Source organism: Nelusetta ayraudi, unplaced genomic scaffold (genome assembly GCF_046127955.1).
Source record: "Nelusetta ayraudi isolate G7.1 ecotype Tasmania unplaced genomic scaffold, CSIRO-AGI_Nayr_v1 ptg000007l, whole genome shotgun sequence".
Lineage (NCBI taxonomy): Eukaryota > Metazoa > Chordata > Actinopteri > Tetraodontiformes > Monacanthidae > Nelusetta > Nelusetta ayraudi.
In genome coordinates, this window is record NW_027466057.1 from 7,661,443 (window position 1) to 7,683,882 (window position 22,440).

The window sequence follows — 22,440 nt, forward strand, 5'->3', positions numbered from 1 at the left end:
CGTGCTTTCGACTGAGGTTATTTTTAGCCGGCCGGCGGAAATCAGCGTTTCAGCTTGGATGACTCTGTAGGCGAAACATTGTTAGTCACCGCCGCCTTGCCTCCCGGTCTACCACTCGCATTTTTGATGAATGAAAAGCTTTCGTCCGCCCTCCCCCTTCCCCAACTGTCTCTCTCCGTCACTTCCTCCCAGAGACCTGGACTGCCTGGGTTTGAAGAATCGGGCAGTGCTCTCGTTGCCCATCGAAGAGGTGCTCCAAACCCTCAACGACCTCATCGCCTATTTCCAGCTCCCGGATGTGGAGCTGGAGCACGAGGAGAGGCAGATCAAGCTGCGCTCCCTCAAGAACCGGCAAAACCTTTTCAAACAGGAAGTGAGTCACTTAAATCACCCTTCTTCCCCACTCTGATGTTTGGTGTTGCACTTCAATGAGTCGTCTTCACCAACTCTGCATGACTAAACGCACGGAGCTGCTGCCATGAGCTGCTTGTGTTAACTAAGCGACAGGAAAAAAAAAAAAAAATCCAAGATGAAACACAGCAAAGCACGTAAGACAGAGTGCGTAGAATCCCGAAGCTTCTTCTTCCTGTGTGTTTTTCGTGTGCAGTCATGTATTGGGATGGTTGCCGCTCGAAGAGTCAGCAGGTTTTTTGCCGTTGCAAGTTTTCTCACGGCGGCGGCAGGCGCGCTGAAGCTCCCCCGATAAGCCTCCAGGACCTAAATTGCTTCCATCAATTACAAAAATGTCAGCCTCTCCCACCTGCAATCTGAACATCGCCATCCAACACATAACAGGCTGCAGCGACACGCAGGTCCTACCTGATAAAAACAGCCCTCCGTTTTTTTTTCTGTTTTTTTTACCTGATGCCTTTTGGCTCAAACCAGTCTTGACCGGTCAAGCCATTTATCTCCCATCATATTTATCAGTCTCCATACGCAAACGGCAACTCCTCCATAGTAGGCGTAAGGCATTATGGTGGTCAATTCATCACTGTGGAGAGCTGACTCATGTTTTTTTTTTTTTTTTTTGTCCTCGGCAGCATAAATCATCTCCATTTTCCATTTTATCTCCTCACTCCCTCTATTTAGCATATCTTATTAGTATGGATGTTTCTCTGTAGTATAAATTACCGCGACACAGCCACCAAATAGGGGGGAAAAAAAGCCACACACAAAAAAAAAAAAAAGGCTGCGGGGAAAAGTGAGTCGTCGACGTAAGGAGGATGGGGCCAGTATAAATACGTGTTTAACACTTGATGATGATGTGTGTGTGTGTGTGTGTGTGTGTGTGTGTGTGTGTGTGTGTGTGTGTGTGTGTGTGTGTGCGTGTGCGTGTGTGTGCGCGTGTCAGGGCATGCTGACGCTGGTCTCCAACTGCATCGATCGCCTCAACGTTTACAACAGCGCCGCCCACTTTGGCGAGTGTGCCGGTTCGGAGGCCGGGGCGGCGTGGAAAGACATTCTCAACCTGCTGTATGAGCTGCTGGGTAAGTGGACCCGGTGTAGGGACAAAATCTGTCCGGGCCTACGACGTCTGTCCGGGGGTCCGGCGACTGCCAACGACGTCACATACGGCAACTCTGTTAGGACAAACTACATCGCGGTGGAACAAACAAACGGAAGAACGAACAAATGAATGATAGATGGATAGAATATGATTCTATCTGTCTATATATCTATGTTTCTATCTATCTATCTGTTCTATTCTCTGTATCTATGTGTTGTTTGTCTTAATAGAGTTGCCGTAAGACCCTGGACAGATCTTGTAGCTCGGGACGGATTTTGTACCTACACACACACACACACACACACACACATACACACACACACGTCCTGGGGTCCAGACGCTGTCATGTGTACAAGCTGATGCCAATTGCCGCCATCGCAGTGTCATCACTAAACCCTCTACACACTGAGCCTCTGTTCTGACAGATGCAGGCTCATCCGCTCGCACCGCCCTGCCTCTCTCAGTCGTCCAACACCTTCGCCATCAGATAAAAAACACTGATTAGGCTCGCTTGGTTGCAGGCAGGAAATTGCGAGGCTGTATCATTTCCTTCTTCTGCTGGGTTTTTTTTTTTTTTTTTTTCGGGGGGAAGAGGATGCAGGCCCTTCTGCACCAGCTCTCCAAAGATGTCCTTCACACCCTTATTTGCGCAGATTCTCACCCACCGGCTGTCATTAGAGTTCCAGCCACGTCCTGCGTCGTGCCCCCCCCCCCCCGCCGGTCCCTCCTCCGCACACCTGCCGCCGCGCAGCCCTAAGTGGATTTGCGACGCCTCGCTCCTTTTTCCTCGCCGGGTGACCCTGTCTCCTGCTTTCAGGCCGGGACACATGTGCTTGTTGTTTCTTTTTTTCACGTCTCCTCCCTCCTTGAGTCACCTTCTTCCAGATGAATATGTATTAAGGTGTCAATTAAGGAAAAAAAAAAAAAAAAAAGGTTTCGTCCGCGACATTGTTTCATTTTCTGTCGGCGGCGGCGACAGACTAAACCCTGCTTGTCATCCTTCTCGCCTTGCGCCTGCAGCCGCGCTGATAAGGGGGAACAGGAACAACTGCACTCAGTTCTCCAACAACCTCGACTGGCTGGTGAGCAAGCTGGAGAGACTGGAGTCTTCCTCAGGTACGCCCGTCGCCACTCTCAAACATTTATTCCGCCGCGCGACGGTGTTAAAAGACAAATCACACCACCGGCTCCCTGCTTCTTAAAATATACCCCCCGCCCCCCACCCCCCCATTCCCCCCACTCTCCTCCCCTTCCCTTCCATCCCCTCCCCTCCCCCACAGACCGAAACCGACTGCGTGCCTCATTGACGAGTGTCCTCTGGCGCGCCTGCGCTGCCTTCCGCGCATGTTAACTAATTGATGAATTTGTGTCTGTGTAGGCATCCTGGAGGTTCTGCACTGCATTTTAATCGAGAGCCCCGAGGCCCTCAACATCATCCAGAGAGGACACATTAAATCCATCATATCACTGCTGTACAAGCACGGGCGCAACCACAAAGTGAGCGGCAAGCGGGGACGCCACGGTCCGCCGTCAGTCTGGGGTCTGCTGACGCGTGTGAAGAGGCCACGGCCGGGTGGCTTTTGCACTCAGTTTGGTTGGAATAGCCAAGATATTGTGCATAAGTACACTTGAAAGAAAGTGATAGAAGAGTGCAAGGTTGAAGGAAAGTAGACTCAAGTGTGGAAGAAGATAGAATATTACAGTCAGGATGTAAGCGAGCAAAGTATGACCTTCAAAAAAAACACGGCTGTGGATAAAAACAGATTTCCCAAATTTCCTCATTTAGTGAGCTTGCATACTGAACTCTTTAGTACACATATGGTATGATGTTTTGTTTTTTTTTTACATGGGCGATATTTTGTACTACTTTATTATCTACTGCTTTAAATGGATAATTCCACCAATACTGTAAAAGATGAAGTAAGGGTGACAAAGAAAATGTTGGTGCCCTACTAAAAAAAAATGCTTTGTTTGAATCGCAACCTTCACAGAGTGACCCTTCCCATGCAACCTTTGCAACCAAAAAAAAAAAGGAAAAGCCCGTTTCTTCTAAACGGTCTGACGTCTAATTAATTGATTCCGCCGTGTTTGGTTTTATTGGAAACCTAACCAGTCACAAGTGGCAGCGTCCAGTCATTGTGCGTAACCGCTTGTGCACAGGCCTCCATTCCATGCTGAGGGTGGTTTGGTTTCACTATGTGCTTATCGTGAATGAATCAGTTTGACGGTGGAATGAGATCGGGGGTGGAGAGCCATAAATTAATCAGTCTGGATGTTATCATTTGGATCAGTGCTGCAGGAGAAAGGAGGGACTTGTGTGCTCTCCAGCTGAGGCCCGTTTATTTTGAAACTCTAAACTGAGGCATGTTCGGCATGTTCCTGTTGCAAATCAGCCTTATAATAATTAAATGATGAATAAAATAATTCACAAAAATTCACAGCCTTCAAATTGGGGCCGGTGATCGCAGGGAAAACAAAATCCCTGTTTTGAAACTGTTGTGTCTATATGTTGTTTCTTCTTCTTCATCAGCTGCCATCTCCTTTCAGATCCTGGATGTGCTTTGCTCTCTGTGTGTGTGTAACGGCGTGGCTGTACGAACCAACCAGAACCTGATCTGTGATCACTTGCTGCCCAAGAGGGACCTGCTGCTGCAAACCCAGCTGGTCAACGATGTGCAGAGGTTGGAACGCTGTTAAAGAGCCGCAATTATTGTTCTTTATATATTTAATTAGATTTTATATATCTATCATAACCAAAAACTCATCATTCTCATTTTATAATCTACACATAATACACCCAGCATGAGTAATTGCCCCCAGTGGGACCTTTAAATAAATGTTTAAAAATAAATGTCTAAAAACATCAATTTCAAGGTCCTGGAAGAGTTAATTTACAATGTGTATCTGGTGAAAAACAAAATATATTTTTTTCTTCACTTATGTTTTTCTGTCTTTACCGCCAGCATGAGACCAAACATCTTCCTCGGGGTCAGCGAGGGATCGGCCCAGTACAAGAAGTGGTACTATGAGCTGGTGATTGACCAGGTGGACCACTTTGTGACCAGCGAGCCCTCCCACCTCAGGGTGGGATGGGCCAACACCAAAGGCTACGCCCCCTACCCCGGTGGAGGGGAGGGGTGGGGGGGCAACGGAGTCGGAGACGACCTCTACTCCTTTGGTTTCGACGGACTCCACCTCTGGTCAGGTCAGTGGGCGGGGAAACGGGTCGACTTTATTTTTTTTTTTAAAGAAATTGTTGAAGGACAAAATATTTAATGATTCTGAAAAATGAACGAAATGTGATATAATTAAGACGAATAAATTAATGCCTAATTTGTTTTCTTGTTTTTTTATTCTCTTATGTTCTTGTATTACTGTTATTCTGGGTAATCTCATGGATTGCACAGGATAGGCAAAAATAACACAATTTCACAATCGTACATTGTAAAAGAAAACAAACTATTTATTCATTCATTCATTCGTTTGAATGAGCTGACATTGCCACGTTGTGTTCTCCTAGCGGGCAATTCTTTTCACGTGTGCTAGTATCGTGTGTGTCAGTATCACTCACTCGACCTTATTTCACACAGACGTCCGTGTGTCTGTGTGTGCACCAAACAGGCCGTGTACCGCGGGCGGTTGCGTCTCTCAACCAGCACGTCCTGACCTCGGAGGATGTGGTGAGCTGCTGCCTGGACCTGGGCGCTCCCAGCATCTCCTTCAGGATCAACGGGCAGCCGGTTCAGGGCATGTTTGAGAATTTCAACACGGACGGGCTCTTCTTCCCAGTCGTCAGCTTCTCCGCGGGGGTCAAGTGAGTGTTTATTCCTCCCCGTCTCTCCCGATCGTTGCCCGAGTCCGACTTACTCGATCGTGTCGCTCGATGATGAATGTACCCCGCAGGGACATGGGTCTGGTGGGGTGAGCTCAAACTGAAAGGAATGAGCAGAATGTACCTTCCGCAAATGCCCCAAGTGCGTTCGTGAGTGTGAGAAAATGGTGTTTGCTGTTCATACGCTCAAAACCCTTGAAAAACTGACTGTGCAATAATGGAGTGGTCAATGTGCAATATTGGCGACATAGTGGAAAAGTGATCCGTTGGCGTTAGCATGCTGGCTAACCCTAGAATCCATCTCAGTTTGTCAACTCATTTTTTTCTTGTAGGAGAATTTGTTTTATTGGAAATGTGTGTTTGGTTTCTGTGCTTGAAAAACAGTTGAAAATGCAGTAGCAGTAGAAGAAGAAGACAAAGTAGGGATACAATTATAGTAAATGCAGTGTGACAGTTGACATTTGGGTCAACACTACACTGTCTAAAGCAGTGCAGCACACAACAAGTGTACTACACTGAAGTGCACTAGTGCAAGTGCATCTCAGGCTGCGGCTACACTAGCTAGGAGCTAGCAGCTAGCACATTTCAGGCCGAAGCAGACATATTATATCTGCTTGAAATTCCTGCTAATGTGCCTCCTCATTCCAGTCTACAATCATTCATCCCCAGGGCCTCGGAGATTGGCCCAAGATGGAATACGCCGCTCCATCCTGCCTGCCTTTGTGGTCACAGATAGTGCGAGTGACAAGACTTTCAAATGAAAATTCAAGCTCCAGCAACCGGGCTCCAACTTTCGCGATTTGTATGAGCAGCTTTTCGCTCTGTGATGAAGCTCTGAGACACCTGATAGCGAAGAGTCTGATTTTATTTGGGTCATGTAAGCATTTCGAGAGTGAGTTTAATCCTGACGGCCCGAAGAAAATTAATTCTCCACATTTAATACCACATCCAGAGCTTATGGAGAGAGGAACTCTAGGGTTTTTTTTTTTTTTTTTTTTTTTTTGCGCACATGACTCAGCACACTCAGGGATTTGCAGAAAGGTCAAACAGCAAAGCAACATATTGTTGCAATTGTTGAATTTCTCTGGCTGTTGCTTAATTTTTTTCACCAGTTTTCTCGCATGTGTTTCTTTGATCTTGAGTTTGAAATCTTGTGTCCAAGGTTTGAATTGAGACCCTCTTGCGGCCACTTTGTTTTCTGTCCCATTTCAAACATGTGGAAAATGGAAACAAAGTATCAGTTTTATCATTAGACTGAAATCGGCGGTAAAAAGAGGGTTAATTATGCTGTTTTCTGGAGATCTGCAGAGTCAAAGGCAATAGGACAGGAACTGCAACATCCATGGCATCCATATAGCCATATCCCTTTTGAGCGCTAGCTAACTAGTTAAAACTACTAGTTAAAATAAAAAATATGCTATAAAATGAATGAAGCACTGGCTGAGCTGAGGACTGTGAATGTGCCATCGGAACACCATCCTCCTTGCAGACATCCCCTAACTTGGATGCATGACCCAGTGAACTGGGCGAGTGTTCCCGTGGATTCCACCGGGGGCAGGAGATGACAGTCTGAAATCTTTGGCTCCTCAATAATTGAGAGTCTGCAGTCAGAATGGGCTTGGGTTGCGTCACAGCTTACTACTTGAAGCGCTATTTTTGGCCTGCCTCTGGAGAGTCTCCAGCGATGGCCTGAGTCGCCCCACCCCACCCACCCACCCACCCACCTATCCACCGCCTGCGAAGCCCTGACTGAAGACGTGAAAAGCTGTTCCGCTCAGCTGCACGCCTCTTTTTTTTCCTTCCGTTGCTGATTCATTCCCTCGACAGCTGCCTGATTAGCGGCCTGGGTTACGTGAACACTTTGCATTTCCACACCGTTCCTTCCTCCATTACCTTACTTTTTCTTTCTGTGGCTCTTTTATTTAAAATGTGTTTAAACCAGGGTGCGCTTCCTGCTGGGCGGCAGACACGGCGATTTCAAGTTCCTGCCTCCGTCCAGCTACGCGCCGTGCTACGAAGCCCTGCTGCCCAAAGAGAAGATGAAGGTGGAGCCGGTGAAAGAGTACAAGAGGGATGTGGACGGAGTCCGAGACCTGCTGGGCACGGCTCACCTCCTGTCCCAGGCCTCCTTCATCCCCACACCTGTTGAAACCAGTCAGGTAAAACAAGACGCGTGCATAGTTTCAACGCTAAAAAAACAGCAGCGCTCCCTATTAGTGCATTTTCATGAAATGACATGCGAATCAAAAGCGAACTTTCGAGAAAACAGTATAATGGTTACAATTATAATTGGGCTTATTTCAGCCATAGGACAGCTGTTTTCCCAAGGATGAGATCCAGACAGACTGTTTCCCTACTTTTTTTCTCTTTTTTTCAGTCTGTTTCTGTGCTCATTAAAACATTCAGCGCTCAAGAAGAAATTGTCTCTCTGAAATAAATCTCTAACACGTTTGAACACTCAACTGTTTTATTGGCCACCGCCTCCCACTCAGGTTGTCATGCCGCTCCACTTGGAGAAAGTTCGAGACAAGCTGGCTGAGAACATCCACGAACTTTGGGGCATGAATAAAATCGAGCTGGGCTGGTCCTACGGCAAGGTGAGGAGCGCGTGCATCCAGGTGGTGAAAAAAAATAAAATAAAAAATCCTCACTGGCATCCATGAACATTTTTTTGGCCATGTTTGTGGCGAGAGAAGCATCACGGCAGACTGTTTGTTTGTTTGTTTTTTTGTTTTTTAATCTTGAAGATGTTTGAGTTGTAAGAGCAGCTTGAAATGCATTAGTTTGTTAGCACTTTTTTCTTAAAACAGAATCATCCAAAGCCTGTACGTCATCTTGCTTTCTCTTTTATAATTTGCGGTTCACACCAAAACACAGAGGGTAAGTGGAAAGACTCACACTCCGCCACGTCTCATGGCGCTTCCCACGACATCCATGTAACGAGACAGTCATTCCCGTTTGTCTGTAGTCTGTGTTTTTAGTAGAAGCCATGAATTGAAATTGTTTCACTAAAGGGCACAACTGTTTTTTTTTTTTTTTTAAGAGTGTCAGCACGGCATTAAACCAAAAATAGAAGAGAATTGCCTCTTATTTTTTTTCTGTTAGCATTTAGTTTCTTCAACATTCTAGCAAGAAACAAGCTCCAAGATAAAACAAAGATGATTCAACCATGTTGCTTTAGTCATCATCATTTATTCTGAAATAAATTGCTCAGACTTAATTGATGCATGGTTTTAAAGCTGCTGGAGGATGTCGCCAAAAACCAAGATTACAAATGTTGATAATGAGATTTTGTTCAAACTGGAAAATGAGTACAAGTCAGAAGAACTGTGAAAGCCTAAAAAAAAAAAAAAAAAAAAAGAAAAGCCAATCACCAAGTGACAAGTTGGACCATGGGATCTCGTTATGCGGAATTCTTGTGTCTTCCTTGGATGAAGTCAAGTATTCCCAATCTGCAGACGCGGCCCACTGTTCTTTCCACAACACTTGGGGAGTTATTTCTGGTTTATTGTGCGTCAACACGTGGACAATAAGTGAACTGTTTTGCCCTTGAATGAACAGACAACAACATTTCTGATACGACCACATGGATATCAGAGTCCTGCCTTTTATTATTGTTTAGATTCTATCTAATTAGTACGGGGGGGGCTGAGAGGAAGCCGCGTTGCACCGACACGGTTGCACTCTGTACGCTCTGTAGTCGCTGATTGTGATAATTTAAAGCAACAGCCACAGTTGAAGGAAAACATGGGGGAAAAAAGTACTGCTTTAAAAAAAGGTTGCATGGTTTTCATTTGCTCTCCATTCCGCACACTAGTGGTGGAGGAAGAACTGCCAGGGAAGTCACTTCCTGCACAGTTCTTGGTTGTTTAAAAAAAAACAAACCAAATTGTTCATCGTTAGCCTCCACACCCAAACACGCACACACACACACACACACACACACACACACAGCCGCGCATGTTTTCTTGGTAGACGCCCTCCATCGCCTTTGACTGAGCAGAAGGTTCCGCTGGAGGAGGGTTCTCACACTTCTCTCTCAGTAGTTCGGTCACAAAGCCCAAGAAAACATGCGTCCCTCTGCGCTTTTCATAATTCATCTCCACCCGACTGGCTTATCACTGCAACCAGCAGGAGCCTGCGTGTTTAATCTACACACCCCCACATCCTTCCTCCCTGCTGGTTCACAACACTGACTCTGACTTACGAGGCTGTGTGTTCCATACGCATAAGTATAGAAAAGCGTCCATACACGTGCAAGTAACTCTGTGCTAACAGCTTCCAGCGTCAAAGGGAAAGATGAAGCCCCGCCTCTGTCAATCTTCTCTCTCCCGACAGATAAGGGACGACAATAAGAGGCAGCATCCCTGCCTGGTGGATTTCTCCAAGCTGCCCGAGACGGAGAAGAACTACAATCTTCAGATGTCGACAGAAACGCTCAAGTATGTTGAGAACTGAGGGTGGATTTATTTATTTTTTTCTCAGCTGTGCATTTTTTATGTTAGCTAGAGGAAAGAGTGTTGGGCTGAGTAAAGAGTGGGGGGGGAAAGTGGAAGACTGCCAAACTTTTTATACAGAAAACTAGAAAATCATTGCGAGGCAATCTGCCTCCCTCCACGTCAGTAACAAAAAAAAAACATATTTTGCTTGTGACCCGTTAGGGCCTTTTGCAGATTCAGTAAATTCATTTTTGTGGCTCTGCCTTGGATCAGCCCACTTCCTTGTTGTGTTGCCAACTTTCATTCAGAAAACTAGAGACGCCTCCTGCAGTGCTCAGGTCCATGACCATCACAGGCCAGTGGCTCGCCATTAGTGGTAAATCATGACTTGTGATTGGCCAGCCGCTCACTACTAGCGCTAGCTAGCAGGGAAGATAGCTACTAGCTCCCATGCGGTGAAATGTCACTAACATTTACATTAAAAAACAAAAAAAACAAAACGCTTTTCCTGGTTCTCTTCCATGACGGTTGGAGCGAGACCTGTTCCCAAAGGCCTCCGCATTAATGCTCTTTGAATGATAAAAAGGAAACTCTGAGATGTGCTCTGGTTCATCTCAACCCGTGGCAGCGGCGGCCGCATCATGACGTCACCAGTGTATCCCTGAGCGATTGCACTCTCACTTTTTCCTCTCGCATGGTGTGAAGAGTATTTGTCAAAAGCCCTTCACACGCCCAGCACATCCCTTGGGGTCCTCTGGGTGTTTTTTTCCCCCCTCTGACACGGGAGGACAGGCCTAATGAAGCCATCGCTGCACCGCTCCAACGGTTCACACTCCCCTGTTATTACTGTCAGGTTTTATCAGCGCAAGCAAAAATAGGTACGATTAAGAACAGCTTTTTTTTCTCCTCTCCCCTCAACAGGACCCTCCTGGCACTGGGCTGTCGGGTGGTTCACGTCAACCCGAACGCCGACAGCTCCCTGAAGAAGATCAAGCTACCTAAGAAGCAAGTTATGAACGCTTATGTTGACTGTCATTGTCTCTGAATTGCCTTAAATGAGGTCTAATGAGACCTTCTCACAACGATTGTGCCATGCAAAACATACATATCTATTTTGAAAATAAGACTCAGTGTATGTCTGGACTGTGCTCCCCACACACACACAGGTCCCACTGTCTCAAAGATGAAGAACATTATAAAGGACCCTTCCCCCCGGTTACTTCTAATTTGAACTGTAGCCATCAGGTTGAAATGCTACTAGTACGACAACATAACATTTCTTGCAATACAATACACAAGTACAATGAGGGCTTGTGCAATCACAAATGATGTGTTGTTGTTTTTACATTATTTTCATTATCTATCTATCTATCTGTCTATCTATCTGTCTGTCTGTCTGTCTCTAGAACATATCTTTATCAGACTCAAACAGTTGGTCGGCCAGACCTGATTACCCACATTGCCTCCCCCTCATCAACATCATCGTCGCTATTATTATGTTTCCGTGCAGCTACATGATGTCCAACAGCTACAAGCCGACTCCTCTGGACCTGTCCGACATCAAACTGACTCCTGGTCAGGAGCTGCTGGTGGACAAACTGGCAGAGAACGCTCACAACGTCTGGGCCAAAGACCGCATCAAGCAGGGATGGACCTACGGCATCCAGCAGGTACACTGACACTGACGCAGCAACGCTGTAGCAGACATCCCCAAAATTATTATTCGTTTACTTCCCGTGTAAAACTCCCTGCTTGGGATGGATGCATTACGGTTTACATTCGGGCGTTGAGGGACCTCAAAGAGCGCCGCGATGAGAGAGCAAACAAACACGCCTCCGATTTGCATAGCCAGCGCATGAGTTTCAAATTGAGCTCTCGCAAATCTGCCCAAATAACATTACGGCGAGGCGATACTCTGCGGTTTCCGCCCGTGCAGGAAATTATGCGGGATATGATATAGGAAGTGATGAACAGCTGTAGCCAGCGGCAATAAATAACAGATTAACTTCTCAATTACAGCCAATGACTGCACGGCTGCCACCGACACAATAGTGGGAACAATTACATTTGATGAGACGATGCAATGCAATACCCTTTTTTTTTCCCCCTTCTCCTCCCTCTTTCCATACCTCCATCCCTCCATCCCTCCATCCCTCCCCGCCTGCAGGATCTGAAGAGCAAGCGAAACCCTCGCCTGGTTCCCTACGTCCTGCTCGATGAGCGCACCAAGAAGTCCAACAGGGACAGCCTGCGGGAAGCTATCCGCACGCTAATTGGCTACGGCTACAACATCGAGCCCTCGGACCAGGAAGGCGGTGAGTTCAGTCTAAGGCCGGCCGGCCTGGCGTTTAACATTTAAAGAGCTCCACTGCCACATAGACATGCATCGAGTTGCTGCCATGCGATTGGCTGATCAGCTGTACGTGTTTAAACGTTGAACGTTGAGTCTTTCCTCCTCCTCCTCCCCACCAGCAGGACAAGTGGTGGAGCGCGTCAGCATCGACAAGGTGCGCTTCTTCAGAGTGGAGCGCACGTACGCGGTCAAGAACGGGAAGTGGTACTTTGAGTTCGAGGCCGTGACGGGGGGCGACATGAGGGTGGGCTGGGCCAGACCCGGCTGCAAACCCGACGTGGAGCTGGGCACGGACGAGCTGGCCTTCGTCTTCGACGGATACAGGGTGGGTGAAAGACGAGCTCAGAGAAATAGAATCGTCAAGGCAAATGGATGGAGATAGATTTGCCTCCTTGACTCCTCCGAGGTCGTCTGAAGAGATAATTGTTGAAATTGACGCAGAGGAGATGGGACAGGCGAGCGCGAGGGCTGCGGTCTCATCAGAGCGTTTCACTGAAGTCCTCTTGCTGTTCTGTGTGAAGGGCCACTGTCTCAACATGGGCAGCCGCCTGTTTGGCCGTTGCTGGCACGCCGGGGACGTGGTGGGCTGCATGATCAACATGGAGGACAAGTCCATGATCTTCACCCTCAACGGAGAGATCCTCATCACCACCAAGGGCTCGGAACTGTGCTTCACCGACTTTGACACTGAGGACGGTAAGACGATGTGATGGAACCAAACTGTTGGTTCTGCTTTCATAGAGAAAGGATATCTTTTCAAAGAAAGCAGAGGGGGGGGGGACGGCTGTTTTGAAAGAATGAGCTGTCCGTCAAACGCAGTCTCCATTATTTAAAGTGGCAGCCGCAAATTGACTTTTTTTTCCTCTTTTTTTTTTGTTGTTGTTGAAAAAGCTGGATTGATTTTCCGCTGCCCTGCTGTTTTTTGCTCTTAGCCTCTCTTGTGCTCTGCCTCCTCTCTCCCGCTGCCGCCTCAGGGTTCATTCCGGTGTGCAGCCTCGGCCTGTCGCAGGTGGGTCGCATGAACCTGGGCAAAGACGCCAGCACCTTCAAGTACTACACCGTGTGCGGCCTGCAGGAGGGCTTCGAGCCCTTCGCCGTCAACATGAACCGGGAGGTGACCATGTGGTTCAGCAAGCGCCTGCCGACGTTCGTCAACGTGCCGAAGGACCACAACCACATCGCGGTGACTGAATGGGATTCATTGTGTCTTTGTTTAATATATATCGGATCGTTAGCATTTTCCTTCTATAAGAGGCACACAAACAGAGCGGAAGACGGCAGCAGCTGGATTCTTTTCCATTATTATCTGCCATTGTAGTGTTGGCTGAGTTTTGACCGGTCTTGATCAAAAATCCCAAGTCCGTCCACTCCGACCGAGTCAAAAGATCTCGAGTTCTGCAACACTAGTACGACAGTAAGACAACATTTAACATTGAGGGCTACTTGGTGCACCGTGTTGGTGACCTTGTTCTAAAAAAAAAAAATGCCAATGTCTGTTCTCGAAGAAAAATACAAAGAATTGTATACATCGCGGAGGCGGTGGCGTCAGTCGCTGACTGAGCGACTATCAACCCCTTTCACCGTGTCCCCCCCCCCCCCGCAGGTGACCAGGATCGACGGCACCGTCGACAGCCCGCCGTGTCTCAAAGTCACCCACAAGACGTTCGGCACCCAGAACAGCAACGCCGACACGGTGTTCTGTCGCCTCAGCATGCCCGTCGAGTTCCACTCCGTCTTCAAATCCACCCCGGTGGCGGACATGAACGGAGTGCACGACGAGGACACCCTCAAAGTCAAACACAGGTGCCCGGCTGCTCGCCACGGCCTGGAATTGGCTCCCCTCGCTGCAGGCGATTCCTGACTTGTCCCCGTCATGAACCACTGCAGCCGTCCGTGGATTATTTCAGCAAATTAGATTTGAAATATTTTTCATTTCAGGGGTTCTTCCCCTCTTGTTTTTTGACAGGTATCCTCTGAGGTCGGTGAGGCACAGCGAAGAGAGCAGACGCGTCGACTACGGCAGCATCACAGCGGTACGAACAAGCTTCTACAACGCGACTAAGTCGCCTTTCGGCTGCAGTCGCGTCCAATGTCCTGTCTTTAATTTCCCAGTACTACCACTCGGTGAGGGTCTTTGCTGGTCAGGACCCTGCTGGCGTGTGGGTTGGATGGGTAACTCCGGACTACCACTACTACAACAACAACTTCAACCTGAGTAAAAACCGAACGGTCACCGTGACGCTCGGTGACGAGCGGGGAAGAGTTCACGAGAGGTGAAGGGTCCCCGACACACTGTCGTGCAAAATTTGACCTTCGTCACAAAGAATATGACCTTCACCCGTGCAGCGGCGGAGGGAGGAGCCTGATTAATATCTGCTTCTGTTGTCGCAGCGTCAAGAGGAGCAACTGCTACATGGTGTGGGGCGGCGACGTGACGACGGCCGCTCACAGCGCCAGCCGCAGCAACGTGGACCTGGAGGTCGGCTGTCTGATAGACCTGGCCACCGGCCTCTTGACCTTCACCGTCAACGGGAAGGAGATATCCACGTCCTACCAGGTACGTCACGCTCACTCCTTTCCCACTGTCGCGCTCCACTTGAGCTGTAATGCGCCGCTCGTGCACAGCATCAAACCTACGCACGTGCGAGGTGACGTGAGCGCTCTCCCTATTTCCGCACGTTCTCCCAAACGGGAGCTTTGAAGTCTCGATTGTTTGAACTGGAGTCTTAATCTGGGCCTGTTCAGATGCACTGCCGGCGCTAAATCTTTCTCTTGAGGAGTCCAAATCTTCTTATGCTCTCCGTCACTGTGCGGCCTCGCGCCGCTGCTGACTCATCCCGCCAGTCGACGCTTTTCAATAGCCACCCGCGCGCGCGCGCACACACGCGTGCACCCGTGCGCTAAGTAGCGAAGTTTCGCCGCGCGTCATTAAGCCGCTTCTGGCAAGTCACGCTCCCTCGCTGCCGCTCTTCACGACGTGCTTCCTTCTGCATTGTGTTTTTTTACGGTATTCTTCCTCGTGCAGGTGGAACCAAACACCAAGCTGTTCCCTGCAGTCTTTGTGCGACCCAGCAGCCCCAACCTCTTCCAGTTCGAACTGGCCAAAATAAAGGTAGGATCTTTGGTGATGCTGTCGACGCAGAAGCAGTGGCATGAGATCCGGTTTTTCATTCCGGTTCTGATACCAAAGGTGTTATCGCCGATGCTGACTACCCTGTCCTGTTTTACAAGAGCTTAATATTTTGAGAGAAGAAAGTTTTTTAAAATTGTGAGCTTGTGTGTAGAATTTTCCTCTCCAAAATAGGGTCTCTGCTTGCGAACCTCTCCTGGTTTTTGTTCTTCTGTTGTCTCAAAAAAAAGAACAAAAACTAAAAATCATTTGAAAAATGCACCTGGTGCAGTCCGTTTTACCCTAAAATGGACACCCATTTCAGGTCTTCATGCTCGTATTTCTCTGGTGTCCAGAACGCCATGCCCCTGTCGTCTGCAATCTTCAAAAGTGAACACAAGAACCCGGTGCCCCAGTGTCCCCCCCGGCTCGACGTGCAGACCATCAACGCCGTGCTCTGGAGCCGCATGCCCAACACTTTCCTCAAGGTGGAGACAGCCCGGGTCAGCGAGAGGCACGGCTGGGTCGTCCAGTGCGTGGAGCCCCTGCAGATGTTGGCGGTGCACATACCAGAGGAGAACAGGTGCGGCGGGCCGCGGCGAACAAACGCGCTGAAGTTTGGCAAATAAATTTGTTTTCGACTTGTTGCAGCGGAGCGGGATAACGAGAAAGACGCCGGTCTCGGTGGATATCGAGCCAGAGCCCAGAGACGATAACTAAGCATATATTAGATTAGCATAAAGCCCGGGATCAGGGGAAAACAGCTTTCTGCACAAATGATTTAGATTTCCTCGCGAGTGGAACTAACAGGATCCCATTAATGACGGCTTTTTAAAGGTGTTGCTTCCCTTTATTCCAGGCCTTGAATGATTTAATCCTCTTAGAACTCCAGGTTGAAATCCAGCGCAGATTAATCAGGGGAACGGCAAACATGAAATCAAACTCTTGCTAGACAGGTATCTGAGGATTTCTTTCATTTTTCACTCACTTTGCCTGTCTAATGGGAGGATTAGATTTTTTTTGTACAAGATAAAAATCGTTCATTTGCCATTTGTGCATTTTTTCCCCCTTAAACTTTCACATCGATTTAGTGGCAGTCATCTGTGTCAGATTGGATTCATTTTACGCACAAATAAACTGATGGAAGTGCCGTCAGACTCACTGCTTCCTCTTACCTGCAAAAAAAACACGCCGGGACGAGTGTTTTGTATTTTTTTTTGAACCGTGACATCACTTTGCGGATCATCTGATGTTCTCCTCTCCTCTCCCTCTGAAGGTGCGTGGACATCATGGAGCTGTCCGAGCAGGAGGACATGAGGAAGTTCCACTACCACACCCTGAAGCTCTACTGCGCCCTCTGCGCCCTGGGCAACACCCGGGTGGCCCACGCCCTCTGCAGCCACCTGGACCAGTCGCAGCTGCTCTACACCATCGACAACCAGTACCTGTCGGGCATGCTGCGCGAGGGCTTCTACAACGTCCTCATCAGCATCCACCTGGAGACGGCCAAGGAGGCGCGGCTCATGATGAAGGACGAGTTCATCATCCCCGTCACGGCGGAGACGCGCTCCATCCGCCTCTTCCACGACGCGTCCAAGAAGCACGGCCCGCCCGGCGTGGGCCTCAGCACCTCCCTCAAGCCCCGCCTCAACTTCGCCCCGCCCTGCTTCATCAGCGGTCGGCGGGACCAGCACCTGTACAGCCCGCAGATCCCGCTGGACTCGCTGAAGGAGAAGGCCATCGTGATGCTGACCGAGGCCGTGCAGGGCGGAGGCCCACACATACGGGACCCCGTAGGGGGCGGCGTGGAGTACCAGTTTGTGCCCATCCTGAAGCTCATCAGCACCCTGCTGACCATGGGCGTGCTCGGCAGCGAGGACGTGCACAAGATCCTGCTGCTCATCGACCCCAACGTCTTCAGGGAGACGCGGGACGAGATGTTGGCGGCGGTGGCGGCGGCGGCGGCGGGGGCGGCGGCGGGTGCGGGCACCGCCGGCAAAGAGGGCCTCACGGGGACGGAGGAGAAGGCGGTGGAGGCCGGCGAGGAGGAGGCGGCCAAGGACGGCAAGCAGCCGATGAAGGGCCTGCTGGAGAAGAGGCTGCCCGAGCCCGTCAAGCGACAGGTACGGCGGCGCCGGCGCCCCCGGTGGGGGAGACAGATGTCGAATCGTATCGCAGGACTTGTAAAATAAACGAGCGTCTCCGTCGTCGAGTGCCAATTAACTCGTCGGCGAGATCCATATTTCATGAGTCCCTCCACCGCGCGAGAGGTTTCCGCGGATCGAGCCGACGGTCCTCGCGCTGAAACAGCGTCACGCGGAGCGCTTGGTGCCATAAGGCAATTTGTACGCGGCTGCCAACAGCTGCGCGTCAGGATTGCGGCGGCGACGCGGCTTCACCCGGCTGTCTTGTCTGTCTCCTCCCCCCTCGTCTGCTCCCCCCAGATGTGCGAGCTGCTCCACTACTTCTGCGACTGCGAGCTGAAGCACCGCATCGAGGCCATCGTCTCCTTCTCCGACAACTTCGTCTCCAAGCTGCAGTTCAACCAGAAGTTCCGCTACAACGAGCTGATGCTGGCGCTCAACATGTCGGCCGCCGTCACCGCAAAGAAGACCAAAGAGTTCAGGTCGCCTCCTCAGGAGCAGGTGAGATGGAGCTCATGGTCGGAAAGCTCTGGATGGTGGCTGATAGATTATTTTTGTGGCGGTCAAGGTGCAAATCAGCCGTGGAGCGTAAATGGCAAGAACCAGGATCACTTAGAAGCTTTATTTTTTGGGGGGGAAGAATTTTATCATAAAGCAAACCCACAATAAATCTGTCATATCTCACCACAGAGACATGGTGCCGGCTCTCGGCTTCAAATGACGCGTGAAACTACATAATCCATGGCTGATATCTCTTCCTCTTCCACGACCAAGAGGGGGAGAGGAAAGCCTGAAGCGATTTCTAGGGCACACACTCACACATGGACACACACACACACATACACACACACTTATCTGGTAATGATCACAGCTGGAGAGCTGGAGTTTTGCTCTTCACCGCTGTTTTAATGAGTTGCTGGGTTGGGGGAGGGGGGGGATTAGCCTCCAAGGAAATGACAAGATTGCTTTTCCAACAAGGCCCAGTTGAGATGGAAACGCATTGGAAGTGTCCACTATCTTTTTTTTGTTGTTGTATGTTTCAGATCAACATGTTGCTGACCTTCAGCATGGGCGACGACTGTCCGTGTCCGACGGACATCCAGGGGGAGCTGTTTGATTTCCACAACCAGCTGCAGCTCCACTGTGGTGAGACACAAGCTGCGTTTCCATTGCAGTTTTTCACAATAAAAGCTACATTCAACGGTCAAACTGACTGTTTTGCTCACAATGCCTTTTTTTCTCTTTTGTCGTCATTTTTTTTCCTTCTGCTTCTTTGGCATCTTTTCGCGTGTCGGGTCTGAGGGGTTCCAGTTCATCGCCTCTCAGTTTGCTCTGACATTTTGATGCCTTGATAAATTATTGAATTGTCCACGCCCGCCTAATAGCGTAGCACAGTCCCAGTTGTAGCACAAAGCAGGGCCTGTCGTGGTAGCCCGAGCGTGAACAAAATAGGAAATAACAGCCTGAACATTGCCAAAGAAAGAAAGGAATGAAGCAGCACAACACTGCACATCTAATTCCGCCTTGACGTGATACACACGTCGCACGCCAACCCCCCCATAGGTCGCCGGGCTTGGCAGAGATATTGCTTTAATATGCTTTCCTTGCCGTGTGTGTGCCTATGGTTTGTTTATGTGTTGCGTTGTGTTTATGTGCGCGGCAGGAATCCCCATGGAGGAAGACAAGGACGAGCAGGCCACATCGATCAGAGGTCGCCTCCTCATGCTGGTGAACAGGATCAAAGGCCAGTCCAGCAGGGCCGACAAGCCGGCAGAGAAGGAGCAGGCGGCGCCATGTGAGGAAACAGCAGCATCTGTTGCATTATTCACATTGTTTAGCCATGTTAAAGGAATGCGAGGATTGAGTCACGCTTCTGTTTGATTTCGCAATCACGCCACCTGCATGCCGATGCGCCGGCGGCGCAAGAAGGAAATGGGTCTTTGCAGCCGCCGCCGCCGCCTCCTCCACCCCGCGTCCCAACATCCGAGTGTCCTGCACAGGCAGACGCTTCCATTTCAATTTATTTCCAATTTCACCTGCGGCGAATTTGGACCCGGGCGCAGGAGAGGTACCGGAGGGAGCGGCGTTCCTCTGTCAGCCGCTCCGAGAGAGATCAGAGTCGGGCAGGGTGCTGGGGCTGAGGGGGTGGCGAGGTGAGAGGAAAACACGGCGGTGATAAAAACCAAAGCCTTCACCCACTTAAAGCGGCAGACAGGTGGTGCAGCGGGGCGGCTTCGTGATCACAGGAGCGAAACTCGTTGCTGTCACTGGGGTGTGGGAACAGGGTGCCATGGTAGCACGAAATGCAGCCGCCTGTACGTCACTCAGCGATTACTGTGTGTACCAGGTCAGGTGACTGAAGTATATTTGAGTTTGAGTATATTTAAGCACGTATTACCTGGCTGTAAAGAGTGGAAAACAGTGTCATGCCACTGATTTATGTTATGTTTAGTCATTATCCTAAAAACAGCAAATCGTGACGCGGCCGCAGGCGGGATGGGACCCAGTACTTTTTTTCTTTTGTTTTTCAAACTCCTTCCCTGCCTGCCCAGGCTTGAAAGCAATGCTGGTAACAGGAAGTGCCCACCGTGCGCATTAGTGACGGGAAATTCGATTCTTTTTAACTGACTCATGTTTGTCTGAGTCACCTGCCAAAGTGTTTTTTTTTTTTTTTTTTGACTCATATCGGTCACTCGAGGCAGTCGCGCACTAGCTCCACCCACTCCCGGAGCAGATGAGCGATTGGTTGGTTTTGGGGGCGGGGGGCCCGGCTAGCGCGAGCGACCGAGCGATTCGTTCGATCCGTCGGGCTGAGAGCCCTCGCTGACTGCTGACTGCAGACTGCTGAAACTGAGACGCAATCGCTGCACTCGGCCACCACATTGCTTTCCGAGGGAGCGCAGCGGGATGAAATGAGGAAGTGCGTATTTATCCTTAACAGAGTTTTTGCAGTGGGGCTCTGCGTGTCGCTGTGCAAAGGCTGAATGATTACAAGTCCGGCCTGCGGTGGCAGCTGCGGCTCGGCTCTGTCGCCTCGACTTCTGTGACAGCTGGAGGCGGCAGAGGAAAAAGAGAGAGCTTTGGGGGGTGTTTATGTAAAATCTCTCAGACTCGCTTCCCTGCAAACTGAGAAAACTTGATTTAGACTCCATTCGGTTTGTAGGGGGCATCCATATATTTACAGATATGGTATCATGCTGAATATCGCGATAGAATCGCAGTTATATCACCATTTGTTTTGTTTTTTTCAACAACTTTATACTCATTACACTCATTGCAATGTAAAATGTACCCTCGTCTATCAAATATAAAACTGCAATCAGTCTGGCAGTCACGCTGAAAATATTGCATGCAAATAATGTCTGATGTCTGACCTGAACTTGCGTTTCCTTATGCAAACACAATGCAAAACACTGAGCAGATACATGTTCTCAGTCTCTCTGGAAAACATAGCGCCGCATTACGACAGCCTACAAGTGAACCCGCTCTTTAGACGACAATTATTTATGACCTTATATAACTTGCATACATACATATCGATTTCCATTTCATGTTTTATGCCAGTAGATTCAAGGAAAAGCTCCATATTGTGCCTGTAAAATACAGTTATGGTGCTGATGTGTGATGCATTTTATGAGCTGGACATCTATTTCACAGTCAACATATTTTCAAAAAAAAACCCTCTTTTTGAACAGAACGTTGTAGCTCTTGTGCAGATGAATTACTATTCATTTTTATCATAATTATTGTGGAATATTTTCAAACATTCCACTGGAGAAAAGGCTCGCTAGAAGGCTGGGAGGCTGATCGCGATGGCCCGTTAGCATCGGCTTCTCCTCTCCTCACATCCTCACCCGCACCCCCGAAGACAACAGGAGGCGCCACCGTCTCCGCTGCTGTCTCACTGGGGCCGAGTCAAAGCCGGCCGGGCAGAAATCTTTTTCTCTCCCCTGATGAATTGCTTACACACCAGAAGCATTTAATGCTCAGACTATGATAGCTTGCCTGGAAGGAAACTGGTGCGTGAGGCTGAGGATCGTACCGAGACTCGCACACACAAACACAAACACAAACACAAACACACACACACACACACACACACACACATAAAAACTCTATGCACTATGGGCAGAAAGGGGAGAGCAGAATGAGAATTAAACTCAATGGCCTTTTTATTTGGTACACCTTGCTACTAAAGCCACACAATAAAGTGGTTGGTGAGTGTAAGTGTCGCTGAAGCAGGACCATGGAAATAAGAATAGTACTTTTGCATGTCATCCTTTGGGTAATTGTTTTTTTATTGTCTTGATCCCAAAATAAAATCAATCAATCAACCTATCAGTCGACAAAGACACGCCGTTTGTATTTTTTTTTGCCAAATTTTTGTTTTGCTTTATTCCTCACTGTCAAGATCAGGCAGTCGACGTGTCTCCCTCATCCTCCCGAGCCATCGGCCTCGCTAACGCCGCAAACACACATATTGACGCGCGCGCGCGCGCCACCGCCTTGATTGACAGCCCCTTGTTACAAAGCCTATAGGAAACCGACAGATTGGATAAATCACGCAGACAGAGGGCCTTAAAAGTGCAATTACCTAATTGCAGCGGCTCTCAGGAAATCAATTTTGCACAAACGGCTCCATCTCTTATTGTTTTGAGCCGTGTAATTCATGTCACGCTTTTGTTTTTGTGCTCAGTCCCCCCGGAGACTCGCGAGTGCGTGTGCGCACGCTTGTTACCCACGCACCCCTACGGATCCGCTTCTAATGAGGCGTTCACGAGAGCTGTCGGGAGAAACTTTTTAAATATAGCACAGAAGAAGACGATCAGGCCGTCCTGACTCATCAGACCGCACTGCTTTATTTCCAATCCAACTGCAGGGGATTTGTTTCTGCTCTGCCTTTTCGTGAATGAGGTCTTGTGCTTTTTCTTTCTTCTTCCTCCCTTCTCTCCTCTTGAAGAAGAAGCCTGACATTTGTAAGACAGCTGCGATTAACCCTGTCTTTGGAGCTGCGCCTTGTAGAGGTGACTGATGCAGGCCTATTAGCTCCACTCAG

General features: G+C 49.1%; 1 protein-coding gene across 3 annotated transcripts in view; it reads left to right on the forward strand.

The window, feature by feature from the left end:
* LOC142883463 (ryanodine receptor 3) overlaps positions 1-22,440 on the forward strand; it is a 100,953-nt gene that overhangs the window by 40,823 nt on the left and 37,690 nt on the right. For 2 of the 3 annotated variants that reach the window (XM_076018362.1, XM_076018363.1), the window contains exons 1-15: positions 11,295-11,448; positions 11,946-12,093; positions 12,254-12,456; positions 12,653-12,827; positions 13,106-13,314; positions 13,735-13,934; positions 14,098-14,164; positions 14,244-14,404; positions 14,523-14,688; positions 15,157-15,243; positions 15,597-15,823; positions 16,517-17,363; positions 17,685-17,885; positions 18,428-18,530; positions 19,048-19,179. In XM_076018362.1, the coding sequence (XP_075874477.1) occupies positions 11,296-11,448; positions 11,946-12,093; positions 12,254-12,456; positions 12,653-12,827; positions 13,106-13,314; positions 13,735-13,934; positions 14,098-14,164; positions 14,244-14,404; positions 14,523-14,688; positions 15,157-15,243; positions 15,597-15,823; positions 16,517-17,363; positions 17,685-17,885; positions 18,428-18,530; positions 19,048-19,179 (3,079 nt within the window). In that variant the 5' untranslated portion in view covers position 11,295. Of the gene's footprint in view, positions 1-192; positions 374-1,351; positions 1,488-2,527; positions 2,624-2,885; positions 3,005-4,054; positions 4,189-4,470; positions 4,713-5,128; positions 5,322-7,281; positions 7,499-7,831; positions 7,937-9,677; positions 9,782-10,699; positions 10,784-11,288; positions 11,449-11,945; positions 12,094-12,253; positions 12,457-12,652; positions 12,828-13,105; positions 13,315-13,734; positions 13,935-14,097; positions 14,165-14,243; positions 14,405-14,522; positions 14,689-15,156; positions 15,244-15,596; positions 15,824-16,516; positions 17,364-17,684; positions 17,886-18,427; positions 18,531-19,047; positions 19,180-22,440 lie in introns of those variants that run through there. The other variant, XM_076018364.1, reaches the window with a different exon arrangement.